Here is a 21,625-nt window from a genome sequence, read left to right as displayed (position 1 = left end):
GCGCTTTTGCATGCCGAACGCATCATCCCTCCTCGCCGTGTGTGTTTGACGTCAGAAATTTAGGAGGGGCTCCTCCAAGAAGCTGGTTGCTGTTTGTGGTGCTGAAACAACGCCTGTAGTGTATCTTTTAGCGATTCTTTTTTTCTGCCTCTGCGTTTCTCCTGTGCTTTCTCCTCAAACATGTCTCTTTAGTCCGACTCTCGTCCGAGCAGCGCACTCCTGAGTCGGCGTTAATCATGCAGTTTTAGCGGAGGTGTGCGATGGACTAGTAGTAGCTGTATTAGGCTGGAGCGGTATGGATTCACTGTGTTGTCCCATCCTCTTCGCTGCATTGGCTGTCAGCCTCTACTCCTCACCTGCACTCGCTAACAGAAAATTTGGTAAGCAATTGTGTTTCATTTTGTTTTTATCATTATGGTTCCAAACATCAACCTCTAGTTCGCCGAGTGTTTCCTCATTAGAGCGCCTCGTAGACTGACCGTGGTGATACATCCACCTGCCTGGAGGTTTGGCTGGGTCGTTTACACAAACATTGCAAAAGTTATTTTAAATCATAGTTTAATTTTTATAGTATATCCATGTGCATATCGCCTTTTTCTGGCTAATTGCAGAGGTTGTGCTTCGGTGTGGCAGTTTGCACGAGATCTGAAGATCCAACTGGAAAAGTTACATAATCTCAGGCCCAATGGATAACATGGGTTTGTTAATTTGTCTTATTACGTGTATGATGAGTGGTGTAAGAAACTGCTAGGAAACACAGCTATACTTTACACACGCAAACAAACACATTTTTTACATTCAATAATGAGTTTTACATTCAAATACAAATTACTCAACCCATACCCTTAAGGAGCATGCAATTTTAAATCCAGTTAAATATTTAATAATATCCTATTCCTCCCCAGGACTGGGGCATCTTTCACAGCCCTGTGTTATTTTGAGACTTTGCCCAGTTGTGTTTTCATTACCCTTGATTTGTTCTTGCCTCAGACACCACTTTAATTTGAAAAAGTATGGCACATGTCCAAAGTATGACATATTAGAGAAGCCATCCGGATAATTGCGTCCTTTGGTTAAAACAGAATAAGATTAGAAGATCTGATTTTAGTGTTTCAGATGTGTCTCCTTACCACCTCTAATTTACACCTCTAATCACACTTACTGGTCTTAGATCAGCAGTCATGCCAGTATAAACTTTGTAATGAGCAAGAAGCAAAGCTAGGTCTTAGGCTGCTACTCCTGCTGTGTGATGATTCATACAGGCACCAGCTGCATCATATTCTTTATATTTAGAAGCAGAGGTTGTCTGTCCTCTTTTAAAAGTGTAAAATTCATGCTTTTTTTGCAGTTAAATTTTTTTTAATATACATACTTATAGTCATGTGTGACATTAGGTTTGCAAACATGATATAGAGAGGACAGAACTTGTCATTGGACACATGTTTTTTTCTCTCCTTGCGGACAATTTGTGGTTACAATACTTGAGAATGAGTCAGTGGTTATTCCCTCAGTGCATTTCTCTCATTGAATTCTCAGCATGTTTTTCTCTGTGTGTGGAAGAGGTCTTCTTTGTCAGAGTGTGGTTGGGAGTTTGAGGTGGTTATTGTTTTTAATGCCTCCCACTCAGGGTTACGCTGGATCAAGGTGCGTACATATAATAAAACTGCATATACATAGGTGTGTTTGTGTGGCAGAGAGACAGCGGGAGCTTGTAGGTGTTAATGTCCTGTCTGTCTGACAGCACATGAAAGCCAGACAGGGGAAAATAAGTCTGCAGCTGCATGCTCGGGTTATGAAATTAAGTGCTGTAAAATGTAATCAGTGGTGTGAATTTGGCCCTCTGCATGACACTGAAAACATCGCACCTTTTCAAATTCATGGAGCCTGAAAAGTTGTCATATCTTGAGCTTTTTGGAAGTAATTAATGCACTTCCAAGATTTTGGCCACACCATTAAGAGTTCACAGAATTTGACTTTAATAGTCAGTGTCAGTGTAAATCAGTGGTAATATGCATACAGACAACACAAAGAAAGATTATAAACATGAGGTTTGCGTATAGAATATGTTCCCCCAAAGCCAAAATCCAGTCACTACAAATTTGGTCAAAATTAGTTAAGACTTGAATCTGACATTTTGGTATCAGTTTTACCGTATTACGATAAATTATGCCATAGAAATACAGCTTGAGGACAGCTAATGCTAAAGCAGGAATGATCATGGGGAGACATACCAAGGGTAAGCCAACAAGGTTGATAGCCACAGCTAACCTTAGCTAAAGTTTACCAAAGATTCTCCAAATTGTCTTTTGTTTGACAGTTGTTAAAAGGTTTTCTGGACAGTAGAAAAACAGACATAGATTTAATAACTATCCAAAATAAGCCAAACACATGTATTGTCTTTAACAAAAGTAGTTAAAATGCACAAGAAATATGAAAGAATTTATTTAGTTTCTAGGTACTGTGTTATTCCCTGATTTTCTAAAGGCAGAGTATAGTATCTACATTTTTAGGTCTTATGTAGATTTCATGGTACTTGATGTACTAGATGTACAAAATCAGCATAAAGAGGCAGAAAATTAAGGAATTACAATCTTTCTATCTGGTGCCCCTAGCCGGAAAATTTAAAACCATTCTTCTCATGTTCAACACTTCGTCTTTGTAACTCAGTTTTGTACTAAGGTCACATCGGATTCCCATGCTTTAGATTCACCATACCCCTTACAGGATGACATAAACAGCAATAAAAAACTAAGGCATGTTTGGTCACCTTGATCTGATCATAAAGTCCGGGCCGTCTCTTCCAGGAGGACGCTGTGGACTTCCAACAACAGTCGAGGTCATGGACGGGTTAACATGGCGTAATTTTCCTGTGCGTTCATGCTGGTGTGACTCACAACCAGCCTTGAGTCCAGTGTTTTGAAGCAAAGCATAATTCAAAAGCATACTTGAGAATTAGCCAAAGGGTGGTATTGCTACCAGTGGGCGATGTTTGACAAACTTAACAGCAGTTAATTATGTCATAAAACACACCCTGGAAGGCTGTGTAATATTTTTCTACTGATGAAAAGAGGAAAAAAGGATGTAATTAAACTGAGGATTGGCATATTTTCCACTAAACCTTATTTTAAGAGTCTAGGACGGTTGATTCCCTGTTTACACTCAGTTAGAAAGAATATAATTTGAATAATGAATTCATTGACTACCAAAGAGCACCCTGCTAATGGAAGATTTGCAGAAATTGATAATGTTGCGCATTAACACTCCAGCGCCTTGCAATCATTGTTGCTATGAGGCCTGTTTCTCATTCTGTTCAGCATCTCTTTTCTGTTTGCAGAGGTTTGGCAGTGTCCTGAATCCCAATAGCAACCACTGCAAATCATGTTTTTTGTTAGCTAGACAGGCAGACTGCAAGGTCATGTTGTGTTAGCGAGATAAATACTTTCAGCAATTTTGTTGAACGAGACACGGAATCAGATAATAAATAGAGAAATATCATTCTAATAACCATACGTTACGAATAGCTTTTGGGAATTCATGAAATGAAAATATCAATCCAACTCCCACCAGAGTGTTAGCCTTATTCTAATATGCTTTCACCAATCTTGCAGGAACATGGAGAGCAGATAACTCTTCTCAAAAGTAAGACTGCATGAAAATGAAAAAAACGTATCCAAATTGATTTTCTTGATTACTAAAGCCGTGTGTAGCATTTGCAGAAGCATTTTAGTATACTGTGACTTAAATCATGAGCGTTACAGTAGGCTATGTATTGATATTTAGAACTATGTGACAGGGTTGTTTTCTCCAATATGTACATGGAGACATTGTCCTTTAAGGCTGTGCTGCTGGCTGTCTTCATTACAGCAGCCATTGCCTAATATACCCAGACAAGTTAGATTTGATTCATAGGCTGCTGAGCTCTTATCTATTTTGCCACGGGCCTCCGTCATCCCACAGATATCAGGACGGAGTATATCAAATATCTTATTGTGGTAATAAATCATCTGAGAAGATTGAAATGCGCTCTGACATGGGGATTGGCATTTTACAGTAGGATGGATTATAATTAGGTGTATATCCAAGTGAGGTTGGATTTGGTTTCACTGGAAAGTGTTTTTGTGTTTATCTTTTATGTTGGGTTGTTTGTGTTGGTTTATTATTTCCTGAGTTGCAAGGACACCTATCTGTCCCAGGGGATGAGTTGTATCAACATGGTTTATCCTGGGAGCAAGCTTACTATAGTTGACGTAAAACAACATTAACCGAGCATTTTAAAACAGTTTTTGTAGAGATTTTAGCTCAAATCCAATACATATACTGTATGTAAAGGCAAACCAGGAATCAGTGTTGCCAGTCCGTGCCAGACATGAGCAATGAGTCTACAGCTATGCTGGCAGATATGTGAGGCTCTACTCAGGCACACAGTGCTTTGAGCTAAATGCTAACTTTAGCATGCTCACATTACCAATGTGTTTTGGGCTGGTGAGTGAAGAAAAGCATACAAGCATTCTTGCATATTTAACCAGCATTTGGCTGGTAGATTGTGCTCACTTTGTTGTTAATTTTGCTGAGGTTGATGGGAAAGGCATTATGTTTTTGTCCGTATTTTTGGACAAATGGACTTGATTATGGCACTAAAGGAAATCTCAAGGGATCATTAACATAATTACAATTCATTCTGAAGGAAACAAGGATGTGTGTACCGAATTTCATGCCAGTCCATAAAATCAAAAAAAAAAGGTTGTTGACAACTACAAACCTCATGGTGGCGCTAAAGGAAAAGTCAGGCGATCACCAAAGTCAGCAAGATTATTCCTCTGGGGAAAGTGAATGTCTATACAAGATTTCATGACACTCCATCCAGTAGTTTCAATATTTCATTGTTGACCAAAACGGACCCATCCTTTGAGTTCTGGAGGGACCAAACCCCTTCAATCAACTTAACTCGTAATATGTCCATTTAAACCACATATCAATCAGTTTCCAACGCCAACACAAGCAACACATTGCTCAAATATTGTTTTTAACAGTAGAGACATTTCTCAATAATGAAAACTCATTTCTACAACTCTTCTTGAATGCCTTCTGAAACCAAATCATAATTAAAGTAAAAACCGATGCGAGATATAAAAACTAATTGGAATCAAACCCTGCTGCGGTGTCTCTCATAGTCTCAGTAAAGGTCGCGGTACATTGCTCTTCGAATGTCTGAGTCATCTTGATTGAACTGGTAAAGACAACTAGCTTCACCCTCAGCTCAGAGTCTTCTTTATTCACACTTTGGATGAGTCATTTTTTTCGAATTCACTAAAGGCTTTGACTCATCCATTAAAAGGCAAACTATATATTGGATGACACTTTTTTGTGCAATACAGCCCCTTCTTTGTGCATATGGCTGTCCAGGGTGGTTAAAAGAGCATTTACTGTGTTGTTTGCAAAGCCTGTTTTTTTTAAATTAATAATCTCAAAAGCTGCAGCATTCAATATGAGTGTGCAGTAATTGGTCTAATATTGACATTTTCTGCTATGTGTTGTCGAATGTAATATATGCCTATTGATTCTAACTAATAAACAGCATACAGTGTTGTAAAGGATCTCTTGTCAGCTGCACTGAACTGACAAACAGCTGCTACAGCCTTATGTTTTAGCATTGTAGACTGATAAGATATTCTATCATAAGTGTTGCTGTATTTCAAAATGCATGGGAAATATTAGAATGTTTGGTTAATTTCAAATTCGCAGCCCTTTAAAGTGTAAGCACTGAATTTCTGACACAAAGCAGGCAGTATATTCCCAGTTTGGGATGCTGCCACGGCTGGTGTGATAACAGACGAAGTGCAAGGGATGCTCGGAGGAGTGGGTCGGCTTTGAGTGGTTCTTGAGATGAGGGAGTGGGAGCAAAGCAGCTGGCTGTGCTTCTGTGTCTTTTGAGAGGAAGGAAGTCAGTTCTGTGTCACATTGACGTGTCAAGGCAATCCATGTCGTTATTCTCTTTCCTACTTCGGTTCAAGGTGAACCTAGAAGATATTCTGGGTCAAGGAGGAAGGCTTTTTACTCCTTGTAGACTTGTCAGGTGTAGGAATACTATGTTGGTAAAATAGTTTACCAACTTGCACAGAACAGTGCATTGCACTTTCTCACCGCGCCGTATACCTGAGCTTCACCGCCTTGTGACACAGTGAGTTTAAAAACATCCTCGGGCATTACAGGGTTTAGCAACTCTTTTATGCCTTTTCATAACTTGCATTTGGTCCAAATGAAATGGCGTGGGTAAAGGGGTCAGTGTGAAGGTCACCTTTGTGTTGCAGAGCCAAGATTTATAATGAGGACATAACACGGTAATGAGAATTCTGGAGGCTGTGAGTTGAGCAGAAGAATAAATCTATACTATCTCAGCGGTGATTAAAGCAGTAATGTGTCTGCTTCGTCTTTGGGTGATGCTGATTAATACTCCAGACCATTTCTCAGTGCAGCAGGGGAACAAAATGACTGTTGGGAGGAAGCGAGGCGAGGGACGGAGAGATGCTAAAAAATCTAATGGGGAGGTATTATGCTATTTTTGTGAATAATTAATATGACGACTGTAGTCTGCGAAGTACATAAGTGCCATGTTTCTGGCAAATTTGGCTTGAGTCCACAAAAAAGTCTTCACACCCAGCTCTTATGAAACGAGCTGTTTGTTGCATTATTCAAAAACAACCAGTGTGATTGGACGTCCCAATGTTTTTTGGACTGTTTTAGCATTACTTGGGGGGGTCGGCAGCTCAGAATGACTTTTGCAAATGATGCAATTTTTATCAAACTGTTGAGGGGTACCAGCTTTATGTTCCAACAAACCTTAAAGCTGCCCATTTCAGTTTTTGTTATATAAACAATAGATCATATGAGTATGTGATGGAGGTGGCTCGTAGTGAGGATTAGATTAGATTAGATTATACTTTATTCATCCCACAGCAGGGAAATTTCCTTATTACAGCAGCAGCATTTTCTTCAAATACAAGAAAAGAACAAAAACACACAAACAAGTAAACACTCAAGAAATACAGGCAAACAATGGACAATAGAAGATTATCACCTAACCTTGCAATATCCCTCCATTCTATGATGCTTCATAGCATCTTTCAGCTCATTGTCATCAACTTTACTGTTTTGATTCAGTCTTCACTCTAAGATAGTACAATTTTGTATCATGTGTTGTTCCACTGCCCTCAAAAAATTAGTTAATGCAGGTTTAAATAACATCTCCTTCTGCAAGAACTATCCCAAAACTAGACATTTTCATAGTACCCCCTGTTTAATGCACTGTAACTAGTTTTCAGTTTACCTAACCTTGTAGGTTGTGCTTATTTGGATAGTCTAATGCGGATAATAAATTTAGCATTGGGTGATTATAATATCTCAGAAGACTTTCAGCAGAGAAGGAAATCAGAATCAGAAATCAGATGGGATCAACGAAATGCTCATTAGCTGAAGGGAAAGTCTTGATGTATAGTGTAGATGACATTATTGAATGTGTTGGATCACTTTGAGCTCTTCAGGAGTAGGATTCTTGGCTGTTCGACTTGCTCTGATTCTGCACTTCAACGCCCAATTTCACCTCAGAAGAGGGGAGACAATCCGATGTCTGAATCATTAAACACGGGTCAGAGAAAAGGTCAAGCCAACCTATTTCTGGGTCCTCAGTTGCCACAGTATTGCTGCCATCTTTAATTCATGCCCGTTGTTGCCTGGAGCTGGCAGCTGGGTGACTATGAGTGACCTGTCTGCCTGCTCGGGAATTCTGAGACAAATTCTCTGGGAAATTTGTGAGAAATGTGTTTGGTTACACTCCTCTGGATGTCAGGTGGTTTCATGTCAGCTTCACTCTTCAATCATAGTGATTTTAAAGACTCCCTGCTTCTTGCTCCTACTTATTATTCATGCTTCTTTTTTTTAATCACGTTATACTTTACTCGTTATATGTACTCTCTGATGCATTCATTTGCATACAAGAAAAAGTTTTTAGAAATACACTTTTTTTTGCTTGCTTGGCGAGATTTAGTTATCATGTCATGTCTAAAATATGACAGGCTAGCTGTTTCCCCCTGCTTCCCGTCTTTGTGCTAAGCTAAGCTAACTGGCTGCTAAATGTAACTTCGTATATATCATACAGAGATGAAAGTTTCATTGATCGTCTCATCTCAACTCTCAGCAAGAAAGCAATAAATGCATTTCCCAAACTGTCAAACTGTGCCGGGATGCACACAGCGGACATATATTTGTAAAATAATATGAAAAAAATGCCTCAACAGTAGCGTAGTACGGCCATAAAAATGGATTAACGGTGTGTTTCACCCCCAAAAAATGTCCTCATGAAATGTCGGTGCGCAGAATGTGACGTCATTATTTAAACAACTGTTATAAAAAAAAAAAAATGTCATGTTAATATAAAAAGTGCACGAGGAATGTACAGCATGATAATGTTGAACTATCAAAGCTGCATTGCTGACAGCATGATGTACAGCTTTTGACAAGAACAGACATTTTGGAGCAGAGATAAGCTTGGAGCCATCTTTAATTTTAGCAGTGGAGCGCCTTAATGACACAAGCTGTTTGAATCTGCGGACATGGTGTCAAGCTGATGCTAATTTGCTTGCAGGTGATGTTCTTCTGTGCTGTTCCTGTTCCAGCCCTGTTCCCTTTTCAATTTCACTTGCACTTTTTGCTGTTGTCACCCGCTGCAACGTTCTGAAATGGCTTCTTTGGCTTCTTTGGCTGACAGCCCAGGTGTGTGAATGAGCAAAAAGGTGTCCTCAGTTGCAAGTTATAATTATTATAAAAGATAAGTTGCTGGCCCCAGAGAGTGAATGGAATATGTCCTAAACTGGAACAGGCTCAGGGAGTGACTGTCCTCTCTGCCAGACTCCCAGCATCCTCCTTGGCCCCTTAGACATCACAGATGGTATCCGGCACAAGCCAACCACCTGTGAGGGGAAAGTGAACGATAAAGTCTGTCCAGCAAGGTCGGCCAATCACAGCCAAATGTTTGAGACAGCAGCTCCTCCAGACTGAAACGGCTCTGTGTAATAAATGGCTTGATAATGTACAGGTGTATATTATCTAAAATATTAATGTGGTTATGTTATTTTCTAATGAGAAACTTTGAGTCAATCTAATGTAATTGCTTTTCCTTAAATTATCTTAAATGAGATTTTTCCTTTAAACAAGCACCTCTCTGATTTCACTCCCCCAAGGGCAGACACCCATGTTGTTATGTCCCTGACACGCTGTGTAGCTGAGGTTAACTGTAACTGTAACTGAAGGGGAATTGTTGCTTCCCTTAATAGCAGTTAGTGGTAACAAGACAGGCAGGGGGCATGATGGGAAAGTGTCTTTGTAGACAGTTGTGGATAGAGGCGCTTGAGAGGTTAAGGCCACAGTTAATTGATCCTGGTTCTGTATGCATTTCTGGTGGTGGTGTGAAGTGTTTTTATGCAAAACCTCCATAACATATTGGATTTAATTTAGGATAGTGCATTTATAAGACCAACTGAGACAAAGCACTGGAAGATTGGTCGGATTTGACTTTTTTACTATCCCCTGTTTTGCAAATGATGAGAATACAGGCCAATAACTAGATATACTACAAGCTAAACTGACTTACTGTATCCATTGACCATTGTCACACAGGTCACACTGGCATCATTACTCCTTAAATGACCCAAACAACTAATCAATTATATAGAGCTGCAACAATTAGGCAAATGTGAGTATATACTATACATTATTCCTTGATGGATTGTTTTTTGTTTTTTTCACCCAAAGTAAAAACATTTGACTACTTTTAGCTTCATAAATATGAATACTTGTTGGCTTTTGTAGTTTTCTGTGAATGTAAACTGATTGAGTTTTGTCCGGATATTGGACAAAACAAGCAATTTGAAGACGTCATCACATCACATTGGAACACAAGATGAAAAATAATGATTTTACATAGATAGCACACCCATTTCATCTCTGTTGATCCACCGAATCCCACAGAGGCTGTACTTCCTCGTCTAGTTTCCCATTGATCTGCTGTGATGAGGTTGGCATGGCAACAGAGCATCAACACTCAATAGAAAGTGTAGCAGCTTTTTGGAAAGGTCATTTTCTTTGTGAAATGATCTCGTACGCCTAGAATTACACAATGTGGCTATTCTTTTGTCAGGATGCTTCATTAAGATATAACTGGGACGCATTCTTTTATTTATTTTTTTTTTCACCAGCTTTCTTCCTCAGCCACGATAAGTCGAGCATCCTTTTGTTTTTTTGTCTGCCTGAAGTAATCATCAGCATCCACTGTGATTGCATTTTAATTAAAAAAGCGCCATTTTAATCATCTCTAGCATGGTGTTGGAGAAAGGGGATGCGGCGTTATCAATCCTATGTCCTTGTCTAATACACACACACACACACACACACACACACACACACACACACACACACACACACACACACACACACACACACACACACACACACACACACACACACACACACACACACACACACACACACTATGTCTGACTAACCATGCATGGCTGGATGCTTCATTAAATGGAAGGTCATAATTAATATTGAGAGCTGACAAGGCCTCCCAGAGAACCCAATGAATTAAGCAGGGAAGTGATGTGGAGGTAAAGTTGAATGGACTGACACTAATTGCAGAGCGGTAAGATGCATGGTCAAGAGGGATTGCGTGACTCTTTCTAAATGCTTCTAAGTGCTCTAGCCTATAAGTATGGTTGTATATATTTTTGTAGTCATCGTCAAGCTAAATCTAGGTTCTTGGTAAAATATTGATAATTTGGCATTCATTTGAAGTTGTTTTTCTGTCCATCTGAAGAATGTAAGTCCAATATTTACTCTATTCGTTTTAGCTCTGTTTTGGCTCCACCCACTCATGAGGAAAATATCTTTCTTTTTAGCTGGAAAATGTTCCACTCTATATACCAGCTAGTCGCTAACGTCTGTCATTTGGGTGGGAAGAAACCAAAATAAAAGAGCTGAAAGATGCTAAAAGGCTCTTTAGAACCATGGGAACTGCAGATAAACTGCTGATAAATCTCTGTGTCACTTCAAGTGACCCCATTTTATATCACACTTTGTCATTTCATTCATTGTTAATAAACAAGATTTTGTAAAGCAAAACAAATGTGTGCAATTTTTTTTTATTGTTATGGTTTCCTTTACATTTTATATTGGAACATTTTGGAACATATTACTAAACTCCATGTGCTGTGGTCAACTAACAGCAGCATTTTAGATTTAAGGATAACTGCCAAATGTAGCTTAATCTGTGCATGAAAGGATAAAGTATTAGTTATAAAATAACACTACCAGTTGTAAGAAAAGTTATTTGTAGTCTTGATTTTCCAGCAGTGAGTTGTTTTTCTTCATTTCAGGATGTTCTGCCGTTTAGTTGAGAGCTGAACAACCTTACAGCTCTGTTATATGCCTCCCTCTACATCATTAAATAGCCATTTCGCTGACCTATTGAGGCCATTACCTCTAAATGATCTAATTTCATAAAATGTGAATTGAATAAACTTGTGATGCCTAAAAAGTTCCTGTCTCATCGACAGCTTTCAGAGAATTGATCTTTTCTTGTCATTATAAAAGAGGCCTTTTCGTGTTGTGGGATTTGCTGTCACTTCAGGGCCACCGTACTTTCCTCCGCTTGTTCTCTATTCACGGTCAAAAGCTGCTTATTGCTGTCCATCGAGGCCACCGGGCCAGGATGGTGCATCCAATAACGTTACTCCTACTGACGAGCTGAACCAGGGAAATAAAAAATAAAAAGACTTGACCAAAGAGGGCTGAAGCTTGACCCAGTTGTTTACAGATTGTCTCCATGTTGCCAACATGGCAAACGCAATAAGCTTTGTAGTTTGAGCCTGTCGAGAGTATTGAACAAATCCAAATGGTTCTTAGTGGATCTTTTCTTAGCTGAAGGTCTGATTATGTTGGGCTTGTTTTGACCCTGAGTATGACAGAAAATAACACTTGTAAAAGGAGCTTTTATCCCACAGACAGGATCACCTGTGAAGATTGGCGAGCAGAACAATCAGCCCTTTGCTCGTCCAACTCCCACATGTGAAATATGAACACAGGGAACAGCTTCCCATAATGCTCCTGCCATCTGTTCATTTGTTAGTCTGGAACACCCAGCCCCTGGTCCAAGTGTTAAAATTCATGAATATTCATACAACATTCATATATGGAAACGTTGGGGTATTAGTGTCAGAGACAGGATAGGAGAAGTCGCACTTATGGATGATTGATGGCTCTGCCATTAGCAGCATGCACACTGCCAGAGTTAATGCAGTACTTAACTGTACTTTTATGGAGCGGTGACATATTTAGAAATCGTGATATTGTGCTAAATTGCAATTTAGTACATTTTCTGTACATTCAGTTGTCTGTATTGTGTATACTACATGTGCTCATGGCCTCCAATTATATCCAATATCAAGGGTTTTGTTGTTTTCTCACTACCTGCTGGACTGGTTTGCAATTTCCCTCTAAAGTTGACAGTGATTTACATGATCAAATTAGGCTTTTTGGATTTAGATTTATTAGCATTCTTGCATCAGATGAGAAGATTGATACCTGTGTGGTTAGTTTAGCAAATTGTTGTTTTTACCTCTGCCTTTTCAAGGCTCATTGTTTCCCCTGAACAGCAATCCTCACAACTAACACCTGGCAAGAAAGCAAATAAGCGTACTGGTACTTTCCAAAATGCTTGTTTTTTGATTTAAATGTCCAGAAATGATGTAAGTAGTTAATTTTCAATGATATAAAAAAGAGCAAAGCAGCAAATTCTTCCTTTTAAAGAAGCTGGAACAAAATAATTGATTTTCACCTTCTCTTCCCTTCTCTTCCCTCCAGGTTGCCTGTTTGAAGACGAGCTCTGTACAACATATGAGTTCTGTGTCAATGGTAAGTCGGACTCCTGTACGCCCACCACCATACCTCATTATGTTGTACATCATCCCTGTGGTATCAACCATCACCGGCAGCTCAAAAGCCGTGCCGGCTATTTTTAATCTTTCAGGAATTTATAGATACATAGATGGAGAGCTTGCTCACAGCATTTTGTTTCAGCTCAGTTTAGACCTATGAGTCATGTTTAAGAAAAGCATTAAAACAACTAGGAGCGAGGCTGCAACAGTAAGAACCGCACAATATAGCTATTAAACAACAGTTGTCTCATTTTATTCAACTAACAACCAGGCTTAAGATCAATATCAGTAGGGTGTTTTCCCTTTTATATGTTAAGGTTACCCAAACAACCTCATCTATAAAACAATCTTGTCATGGAGGATGGATGTGTCTGTGTCAGTGGTTGCCATAACAACGTAACATCTGATGAATGGAGGGTAAATGCCAAGGCTTTCCACACTGTGGTGTTTAGCAGAATCACACAGAGCGGGGGCTTCAGTTTTCAAGGGGATTGATAGCATGTCGATATCCAGAATCATCTTTACGGGAGAGACGTTGTGAACGGTTAATGTATTCTCCCATTGTGGAAGGTTTCAACACTATATTATTCTTACATGCACACAGGAAAACTACATCTATCCCAGTGTTTATTTTTGGCCTCATGAACATGCTCTTTAAGGATCTTTGTTCTGTTTGCTCACTTCCTTTACTTTCTGTAGATTCATCATACAATCAATTTCCCAAACAACATAAAGCCAGCAAAGAGAACACTTGTTCTGTGGCAGACAATAGAATTATATATGAAACATGATGTAACCTATAGGCAACAGCGTGAAGTCACACACAGGACAAGTATCAGTTTGAATATTAATATGTCAGTAAAAAGAGGAGGATGAGAATGACCCGACAGAATTATCTTTTGTTTCTCTGTCGGCTTCTCCCTAGTAATGCGGTCGATTTTATATAAAAAGCTGCTTTTTACTTTAACATCTTGTGAATTTACAGTAAAATTATGAATGTTTGTGTTTTAATTATCATACAGTGGTCAAGTCAATTGTTCAGGTCTGCAACTGGAAATTATTTTCGTTGTTCAGTATTTTCTTAAGTAACGTTAATAATAGAGAATAATGTTGTCTACAAAAGTGACAGAAAACAAGGAAAAGTTAATTTCACATTGCCAAACATATTCAATTTACTATTATATCTAGATTTCAAAGATGTTGTTAATTAATTGTCTGTCGATCAATTATAATTGATTAATATATGTTTAAATGTTCACCAAAGTGCTATGCAGAGAGATAGAAAAAAATAAGAATACAAAAATACAAAAGAAATATTAAATTACATGTCATGTCATTTTTTAATTAATATTGATGAAAATTGATTCAAAATTAACAGATAAAGCATGGATTTAAAAGACAACATGCAAAATGCCTAGATAAATAAAGTATAAAAAAGCAGAGACTGAAGTAAAAAAAAAGAGATGGGTCTTAAAGAAATAGTTTAACATTTTGGCATATTGGCTTTCTTGCCAAGAATTAGGTAAGAAGATTGATACCACTCTTACTATTGTTGTAAGATATGTTTTGGAAGATATCTGTTGGCTGGTGGGAGATTTAATAGTGAGGAGGGAAGTTGGTAGTCTTTGAATTTGCAGTTGCATGTTTGAAAAGCAAATTTAGAGATTCCAACCCTGATTTCCATATTAACCCAGTTTAGGAGGAAACGGAAGGAGGAGGGAGGGCAGAAGAGAAATATAAAAATCTGACTTTAATTTCACAGACTGTAGAGGGGAGCTGTGGGTAGCCTAATAGAGGGAAATTGCTGACACCTCGACAGAAAAAACCCAGAGGCTCAGAGTATGGTCGTGGTGGGTGTGGAACTTTCACATTACATTAGAAAATCATGCTAATCTATGACATGGATTGTTATTTGTTTTCACACATCTTTTTGTCTTGTCTTTTTTTACCACACTTTGGCCAAGGGAGCAGCAATCACAACATCACTCTCATGCTGAAATTTAATTACAGGCTCTATGCTCAATAAAGGCAAATATACACAGGCAGGAAAGATTAATGTTGGATTAATGTTGTACCTAATGTGCAAGTAATGAGACATTATTTAGTTGCTTCCTATTCCCTATATGTATATTCAACGCTCTGTTACTCTCCATCAGAGTCCTGATGAGCAGCAGCCACCGCTGCACAGACAACAGAGGATGAGTGGGAGTAACTAGGTCTGCCACTTCAACTTCCCCAGGTCCCTGAAGGAGTAACCTGGTTTATTCTGGGCTGGGCCAACCATGCTCTTCCTCACCCGTGCTGTTGCCATGCAAAGTGGCTAAGGGGAGGGAAGGACTGGGGGCAGGCACTGCTCTCTTTGGTGTCAATCAGCACCATTTTATACATGGTTAACTGTCGTTTGGAGTGCATATAAAAAGGATTCAACGCTATTGGAAGTTTTTATGTTTTATTATTTTTACAAAATTGAATCAGAGTAGATTTATTGTGGCTCTTTTACACTGATTAACAGAAAAGACCCTTTAATGTCAAGTGAAAACAGATCTCTACAAAATAAATAATACAAAATGTATGTTTGCCCACATATTCATCTCCTTTAATTTACCAATTTACTTTTTTTTTATAGCTAATGTTGCTTTCTGCTCTCGGACAGAAAATATAATGTTTACTGTACAAAGATAATGTTGGTAGGTTTACGACCCAAAATTTGTAATTTTTTAAACTATGGGTTTCGCAGTCTGCCTCTCGGTCGCTCTTCTCAAGCCACATTTCCCATTCCCCAGGCTTCTTCATTGTTATATTCCATCCATCCACCAGATGTCCTCAGACTTGTCTGCCTTGTCTGTGGTCCAATCTGTCGTTCAGGTAGTGAAAATGGGTCATTAATTTGGCACAGAAGTAAAAAATAAATCAGTAGTTTGTCTCCTGAAAATGACTGATGCTATCACATTTTGCGCAAATGTTCAAAGACCATGAGTTGGCTAAAAACCTCTGTCTGCAAATGACCATTTAAATGTTTCCAGCTGATTTGTTTTAAAACAACAGCCTTGTTAAATAAGGTAAAGGTTAGAAACTGAGGTTAAAGCTGTGGTAGCTAACGATCCAGCTAACATAGAAGACATTGTTTGTGTATTGCAGGGTAAAGCCTGTTAGCCCTAATATGATAATATGGTAAAAATAAAAGAACAACATTGCAGGGTCCAGAAATGGTAAGCCGATACAGGCCTCTCCATACAGACTCAATGCTGCTGTGTCACTTTGAGGGTTTAAATACTTATGGAAACAGGTACTTTCTGTTTTTTATTTATAATAACTTTAGATCAATTTGCCACATTAAATGTACTTTAATCAATTGTCAACATTTTTATAGAGTGGAAGCTTTAATAAATGAGCAGTCGACTTTTGGAGTAAAGTTCCTTCAACATGTTTTCTACTGTAGATGTTATTGTGTCAATTAATTAAGAAGGTAAATTACCATCCTCCAAATATCATTAGATCTTCTGCTGTCATGTCTCATTTTGGAACAAACCTCTTCAAATATTTATGTCCATCTTCAGGGGAATACTTCACAGTGGTTCCTTCAAAATGACATTTAATTACCCTGAGACCGGAAAAGCATTTTAATTTGATGCAACGCTCCAGAGTCTGTGGCTTACTGGTATGATTAGCCTAGCTGAAGTACAGTGGATAAGTGCTAAAAGTTTCCCTGAGGGCACCAGTTGTCTCCTATTAAACACTTAACCAACATAGTCTTATCGATTGGTGGTTACCTTGCCTCCACTTGAGCCAATATTGTCTGAAACGTCTGCGCTGTATTTTGAGATTTCAACGATTTAGGTGATAGTTCTATTGATCAAAGCTTGAAAAGACTTCAACTGCAGCATAAACACTTTATGTAACCACTACAAAATCTATAATCCCAAACAATCTGCGTGGGTGGAGTAGAGTGTCAAAACAGGAGGTGCAAACCTAAGAATAATGATGTAAAGATGTGCTATGGCAAGAAACAGATATGAATCTTTACAAAACGTTTGACAAAAGACACACACTCTTTTGTTGCACATATGTGGTAATTATAGAGCCAATACAGCCAAACTGAATAGGCAGTATGTGTTTATGTAGCCCTGAGAGTCCGGTTTATCTTTATTAATTCCTGTATTTACATGTAGGTTGTGATGCATGCATCAATGTAATCATCACTTTGTAACTACAATCTTTACATAAAAACACCTGAATAATCCGTAATCCCTTCATTAATCCTATCCTGATCACTTTTGTTTCTGTTCTTTATTTGCAGACTACATCTGGCCGGTGTTGGTGCATTGATTCAGGCCTATTCATTTTCATGACATGAGTTGCACAGCTAATACACCTGTTTATATACGTCTTAATTTGTCTGCTGGGTTCGTCTTCCCTTTCTTCAGACCTACAGTCTTTTAGAAGTGCTTTGACGCCTCTCGGCTGTACTGTTTTCTACTGTTATCCCAAAGCCTTATCCTTCACAGTTTAAATAGCTTTAGCAGCAGCCGGGTGTCACTTGGTCTGTGTCAGTGGGAGGAGAGACGGTGTGTGGATTTACAGCTCTTTACCTTTTTTTTGGCTGAAAATCTTTGACTTTATTACTGTCAACATGGCGCTGATTCGAAGCTACTCTTGTAGGATTGTACGGATTGATTGATTCTGTGGCCTTTCATGCGTTATTGATTAGATTGATCAAGGTTCATTTGCATTGCAGTTGCCGTTTGATCATCACAGGGACACAAGGCATGAATTGATCCATTGTCAGCTTAGAATTCCCTTAAATCTGACAGATGGCCATTAAAAAACCACGGTGTTCTGCTCTGCTTGACAGATTTTGCTTTGTTGCCAAATAACCTTGAATGTGTCGGACGTACAGGGTTCTCTTGTTATCTGCTGCCATATTTAAGGAAAAACTCACTGATATTGAACTGCCCTGCGTTTCTGTGTTATTTTCAGGTTTGAACATCATCCACATGCTCCACCAAGCCTGAAATAAAAATGTTGTTTTTAGCTGTTAGAAAATCAGTTTCATGCAAACTGTCAACTGCAATGATCCATTGTTGCTAATCTCAGTATTGTGAAAACACACTATAAAATGACAGAACAGTGCTTTGTGATTCCTCATGCTCGTGGCTCTGAATGGAACAGCATCATTTTGATAAATCAGTCAACTCTAATGTTTCTTTCGATTTCTTTGTTGGAAAAAACCTCGGACTTCTATTTTGAATGCACTAAATCTCTGTGTGTGTTTGTGCCTCTGGTTGCTATCAGGAATGTCCCTGATAAAAGAGAAGGAAGTAATATGTTCAGAAGTAGCTATTGCCATGGAAAACAAGTAGTTTGTTGTCATTTTAATAACCATGTCCCCCCCAATAATATAGAAAAGAGGGGTTGTTGGCATAAGGGTAAGGAGACAGCTGACGTCTTGCGATCCAGACGTGTGTAGGTTGGAAGTTTTCCTTCCGTCGCTGTTTGAGATCCTAAAATAACTCCGGAGCCTTGTACTGTGTTGTCTATGCTAATTCACCAACTCCCACGGGCTTCTTTCTCTACAGAGCTGTCATTAAACGGGTCACAGACAAAAGGCCGGAAATCAGTAAAACACCAGCTTCTTGTTTAGAATAAGAAATCCATTTTTTTTTTGTAACTTTATCTTTTGGGCAATTTTTAGGCCTCTATTTGACAGGACAGCCCAAGACAGGAAATGGGGGATAGAGGGGGGGACGACATGTGGGGAAGGGCCGCAGGTCGGAACCATACCAGCGGCTGCGGCAGCAATGACCGAGCCCCCATACACGGGGTGCCCTCTCAGCCAGGCGATCTTATTAGGGCGCCCCCATTTAGGAAGAATTCTATTTAGATGCTGCCATCACGTTATCATCTTTGTAATCAGTCACTGGAGTTTACACCAAACAAGACGCTGTAATTAAATTTTGTTAAAACTGATGCTTGGTTTAGTTTTCTTTTTTACATTTGAAGGTGAATCTTGACATTTCCCTCTCTGAGTTAAAATGTTAATTCACATAGATGATAAGAGATATTATTTGTCATAGAGTAGAATAGAATAGAATAAAATTACTTTATTGTCATTATACACATATGCAATACCTGTGCAACGAGATTGAAGCAACCGCTTTCCAGTGTCAACAAGCTACAAGATTTGTAAGAGGAATATAAAATGGAATAAAATGTAAAATATAAGTAGTGCAAAAGAAGAAAAAAGGGGGAGGGGTGAGGTGCACAGTTCCTGAGACCACTTTATACATTTATAAGATATAAAGTAGTAAGAAAGATCTTATTTTTACACGTATATAGTGTGTAAATGGCATTGGAAGAAGAGACAGAAAATTGCTGCATGTAAAGGACATCAGTGTTTGTGTAGTCTACGTATCATCGAGCATCTATTGTACCATTGATGTCTGATGTCATTGTCCAACATCTTGGGCCTAATTAATGGGATGCTGTGGTGCATGACAAAGTGTTGATTCACATGATTAGATCCCATCTAATCACAGTTGTTTCCTCGCACATACTCTCACATTGTAGTATGCATGATAACACACACACACACACACACACACACACACACACACACACACACACACACACACACACACACACCCACAGACACACACACACCCACACACACACACACACACACACACACACACACACACACACACACACACACACACACACACACACACACACACACACACACAGATGAGATGGCTCAGATCAGATCTGCAAGATCATCCAAGTGGTGGACTTTCATTTAGTAAGTTTAGCCAACAAGATGCATGGATTCATCTCTCCAGCTGAGAGAAGGTGACAGCAGTGGGTCATTTATATTCCAGGCGTTGCGTCTGCACACTGCTTTCTGACCCCCTGAGCCTCGGCATCCTCCTGAGGTCTAGACCAGCCATTGAATTATGGGGCTGATAGGGACTCTGTGGCGTGAGTTGCCTAGCAACCTGTATTGAGTGAGCCAGGAGGCCTGCTGATGAGGGAGATTACCAGGGTCCCTGATAAAGCTATTCCTGCCACGAAAGGCTGCTTATCGTGGCACTGTCAGAAGAAAAAATGTCATCTATTACCTCCCCCAAAACAGGAAGTTATGCGGACACACTGCAGGTGCCACACACCATTACAACATTTCCACTGGGCGGGTGGACGTCAAATTATTTCAAAAATGTCTTGCATCTTACATCATGTACATCATCTCTGACGTACAGCTATCAAAACATCTTTTCTCTCTTCTTTTCTTTTTTTGTAGATAGAGTGTTTGGACGGTGCCAGGAGTTGGCCGCTGCAGACCTGTACACCTATGATGTTTCTTCCCCTGCTCTGCAACGCCTTAGGATCCTCCTACAGAAACTGGCTCACAGAGGTACATACTTCCTGTTTGCCTGCCTTTCCCCCCCTTCAAATTGCTTTCTACTGCCATTGTGTGATGCGAGCCAAATAAGCCAAGCTGTCTCCTTGGCTGGCATAGTACAACACCATTTAGCTAGAACAGGTCATTTGTCTCATACCAGGCCATTGTTTTGCCATCATCGCTAAACTCCAGCAGCCAATCTAATTGGCTTGTATGCTGGTGGGACATTTAGAGCTAATTTTGTGGCTGAGTTACTGTGAGCTGTACAGTCATAATCACATTATGGAGTCTCTCCTACTCTAATAATTATAAGTAATCACTGGCAGCAGCTAATGTGTTTGTTATAACAGGTTACATCTTCAGGGGCATATAGTTCATAGTAACTATGGGTTCAAGTTTCCCAACCCGGAGCCATGCCCAGAATTTTAAAATCTTATCGGCACATGTCCTCACTTTTGTGACGATAATATAGCCGAGTTTATATTTATGTATCCATGTCTTGTACTGTCTGTGGTAGACAGAGCTTCCATAACTGCTAAACAAATGGCTGGATTGTTTGTTTCTAAGAGACAAGTTAGGCACTCTTGAAAAGCTATTTTTTAATCATAAAATGCCTAAAATAGCTTAAATGTAAAGTTGGATTTTATGACCCGAAAGGTTACATGGGCCCATGATCTCTTGATAATTGAAAGTTATATGTGAAATAATGCAGACACAGTGTTTCGTTTGTGTCTACAATTCAACATATATGGGGGGTTAAGTGTTTCATAAAAGATGATAGATGAACATTTACTTGGGATTATATGTATCAATCATGAACTAAATTCAGTCTAAAAGATCATTCTCACACCTATTTCTCTATTTTCCATATAATTAGTATTAATTACATAGATATTTCCAGGAAACTCTTCAGGAAATTATTAATTCATTTATAAGAAAATACAGACCAGTGTTACAAAGCAAATTATTATTAGAAAAGTGCTTTTTTTCACACATTTGGCAGCCTGTAACTGCAGTTATAACCCACCAGGGGGCAGTAGACATCTTTTACACAGGCCGTGACCACATACATCACTCGTCCAAATATTCCAAATATAATTGGCTTTGCAGGCCACTCCGAGCTTAATATCTTTTAACAGGCGTGAACCACTGTTGAAAATCATTAAGAGTAAGCAGTCGGCCGGAGGAAATCAAAAAAAGAGGGGGGAAAAGGCAGTGATGAATATTAAGCAAGGCAAGA

General features: G+C 39.1%; 1 protein-coding gene across 1 annotated transcript in view; it reads left to right on the top strand.

Moving 5' to 3' along the window:
• Positions 1–47: 47 nt before the first annotated feature.
• Positions 48–21,625, top strand: part of ptprn2 (protein tyrosine phosphatase receptor type N2) — a 115,583-nt gene continuing 94,005 nt past the window's right edge. The window contains exons 1-3 of the mRNA XM_034861989.1: positions 48–380; positions 12,913–12,963; positions 20,284–20,397. Coding sequence (XP_034717880.1) covers positions 296–380; positions 12,913–12,963; positions 20,284–20,397 — 250 coding nt within the window. The 5' untranslated portion in view covers positions 48–295. The remainder of the gene's footprint in view (positions 381–12,912; positions 12,964–20,283; positions 20,398–21,625) is intronic.

Source organism: Etheostoma cragini, chromosome 22 (assembly GCF_013103735.1).
Source record: "Etheostoma cragini isolate CJK2018 chromosome 22, CSU_Ecrag_1.0, whole genome shotgun sequence".
NCBI classification, from domain to species: Eukaryota; Metazoa; Chordata; class Actinopteri; order Perciformes; family Percidae; genus Etheostoma; species Etheostoma cragini.
Note: the sequence above shows the minus strand (reverse complement) of the source record. Positions and strands in the feature narration are given on the sequence as shown.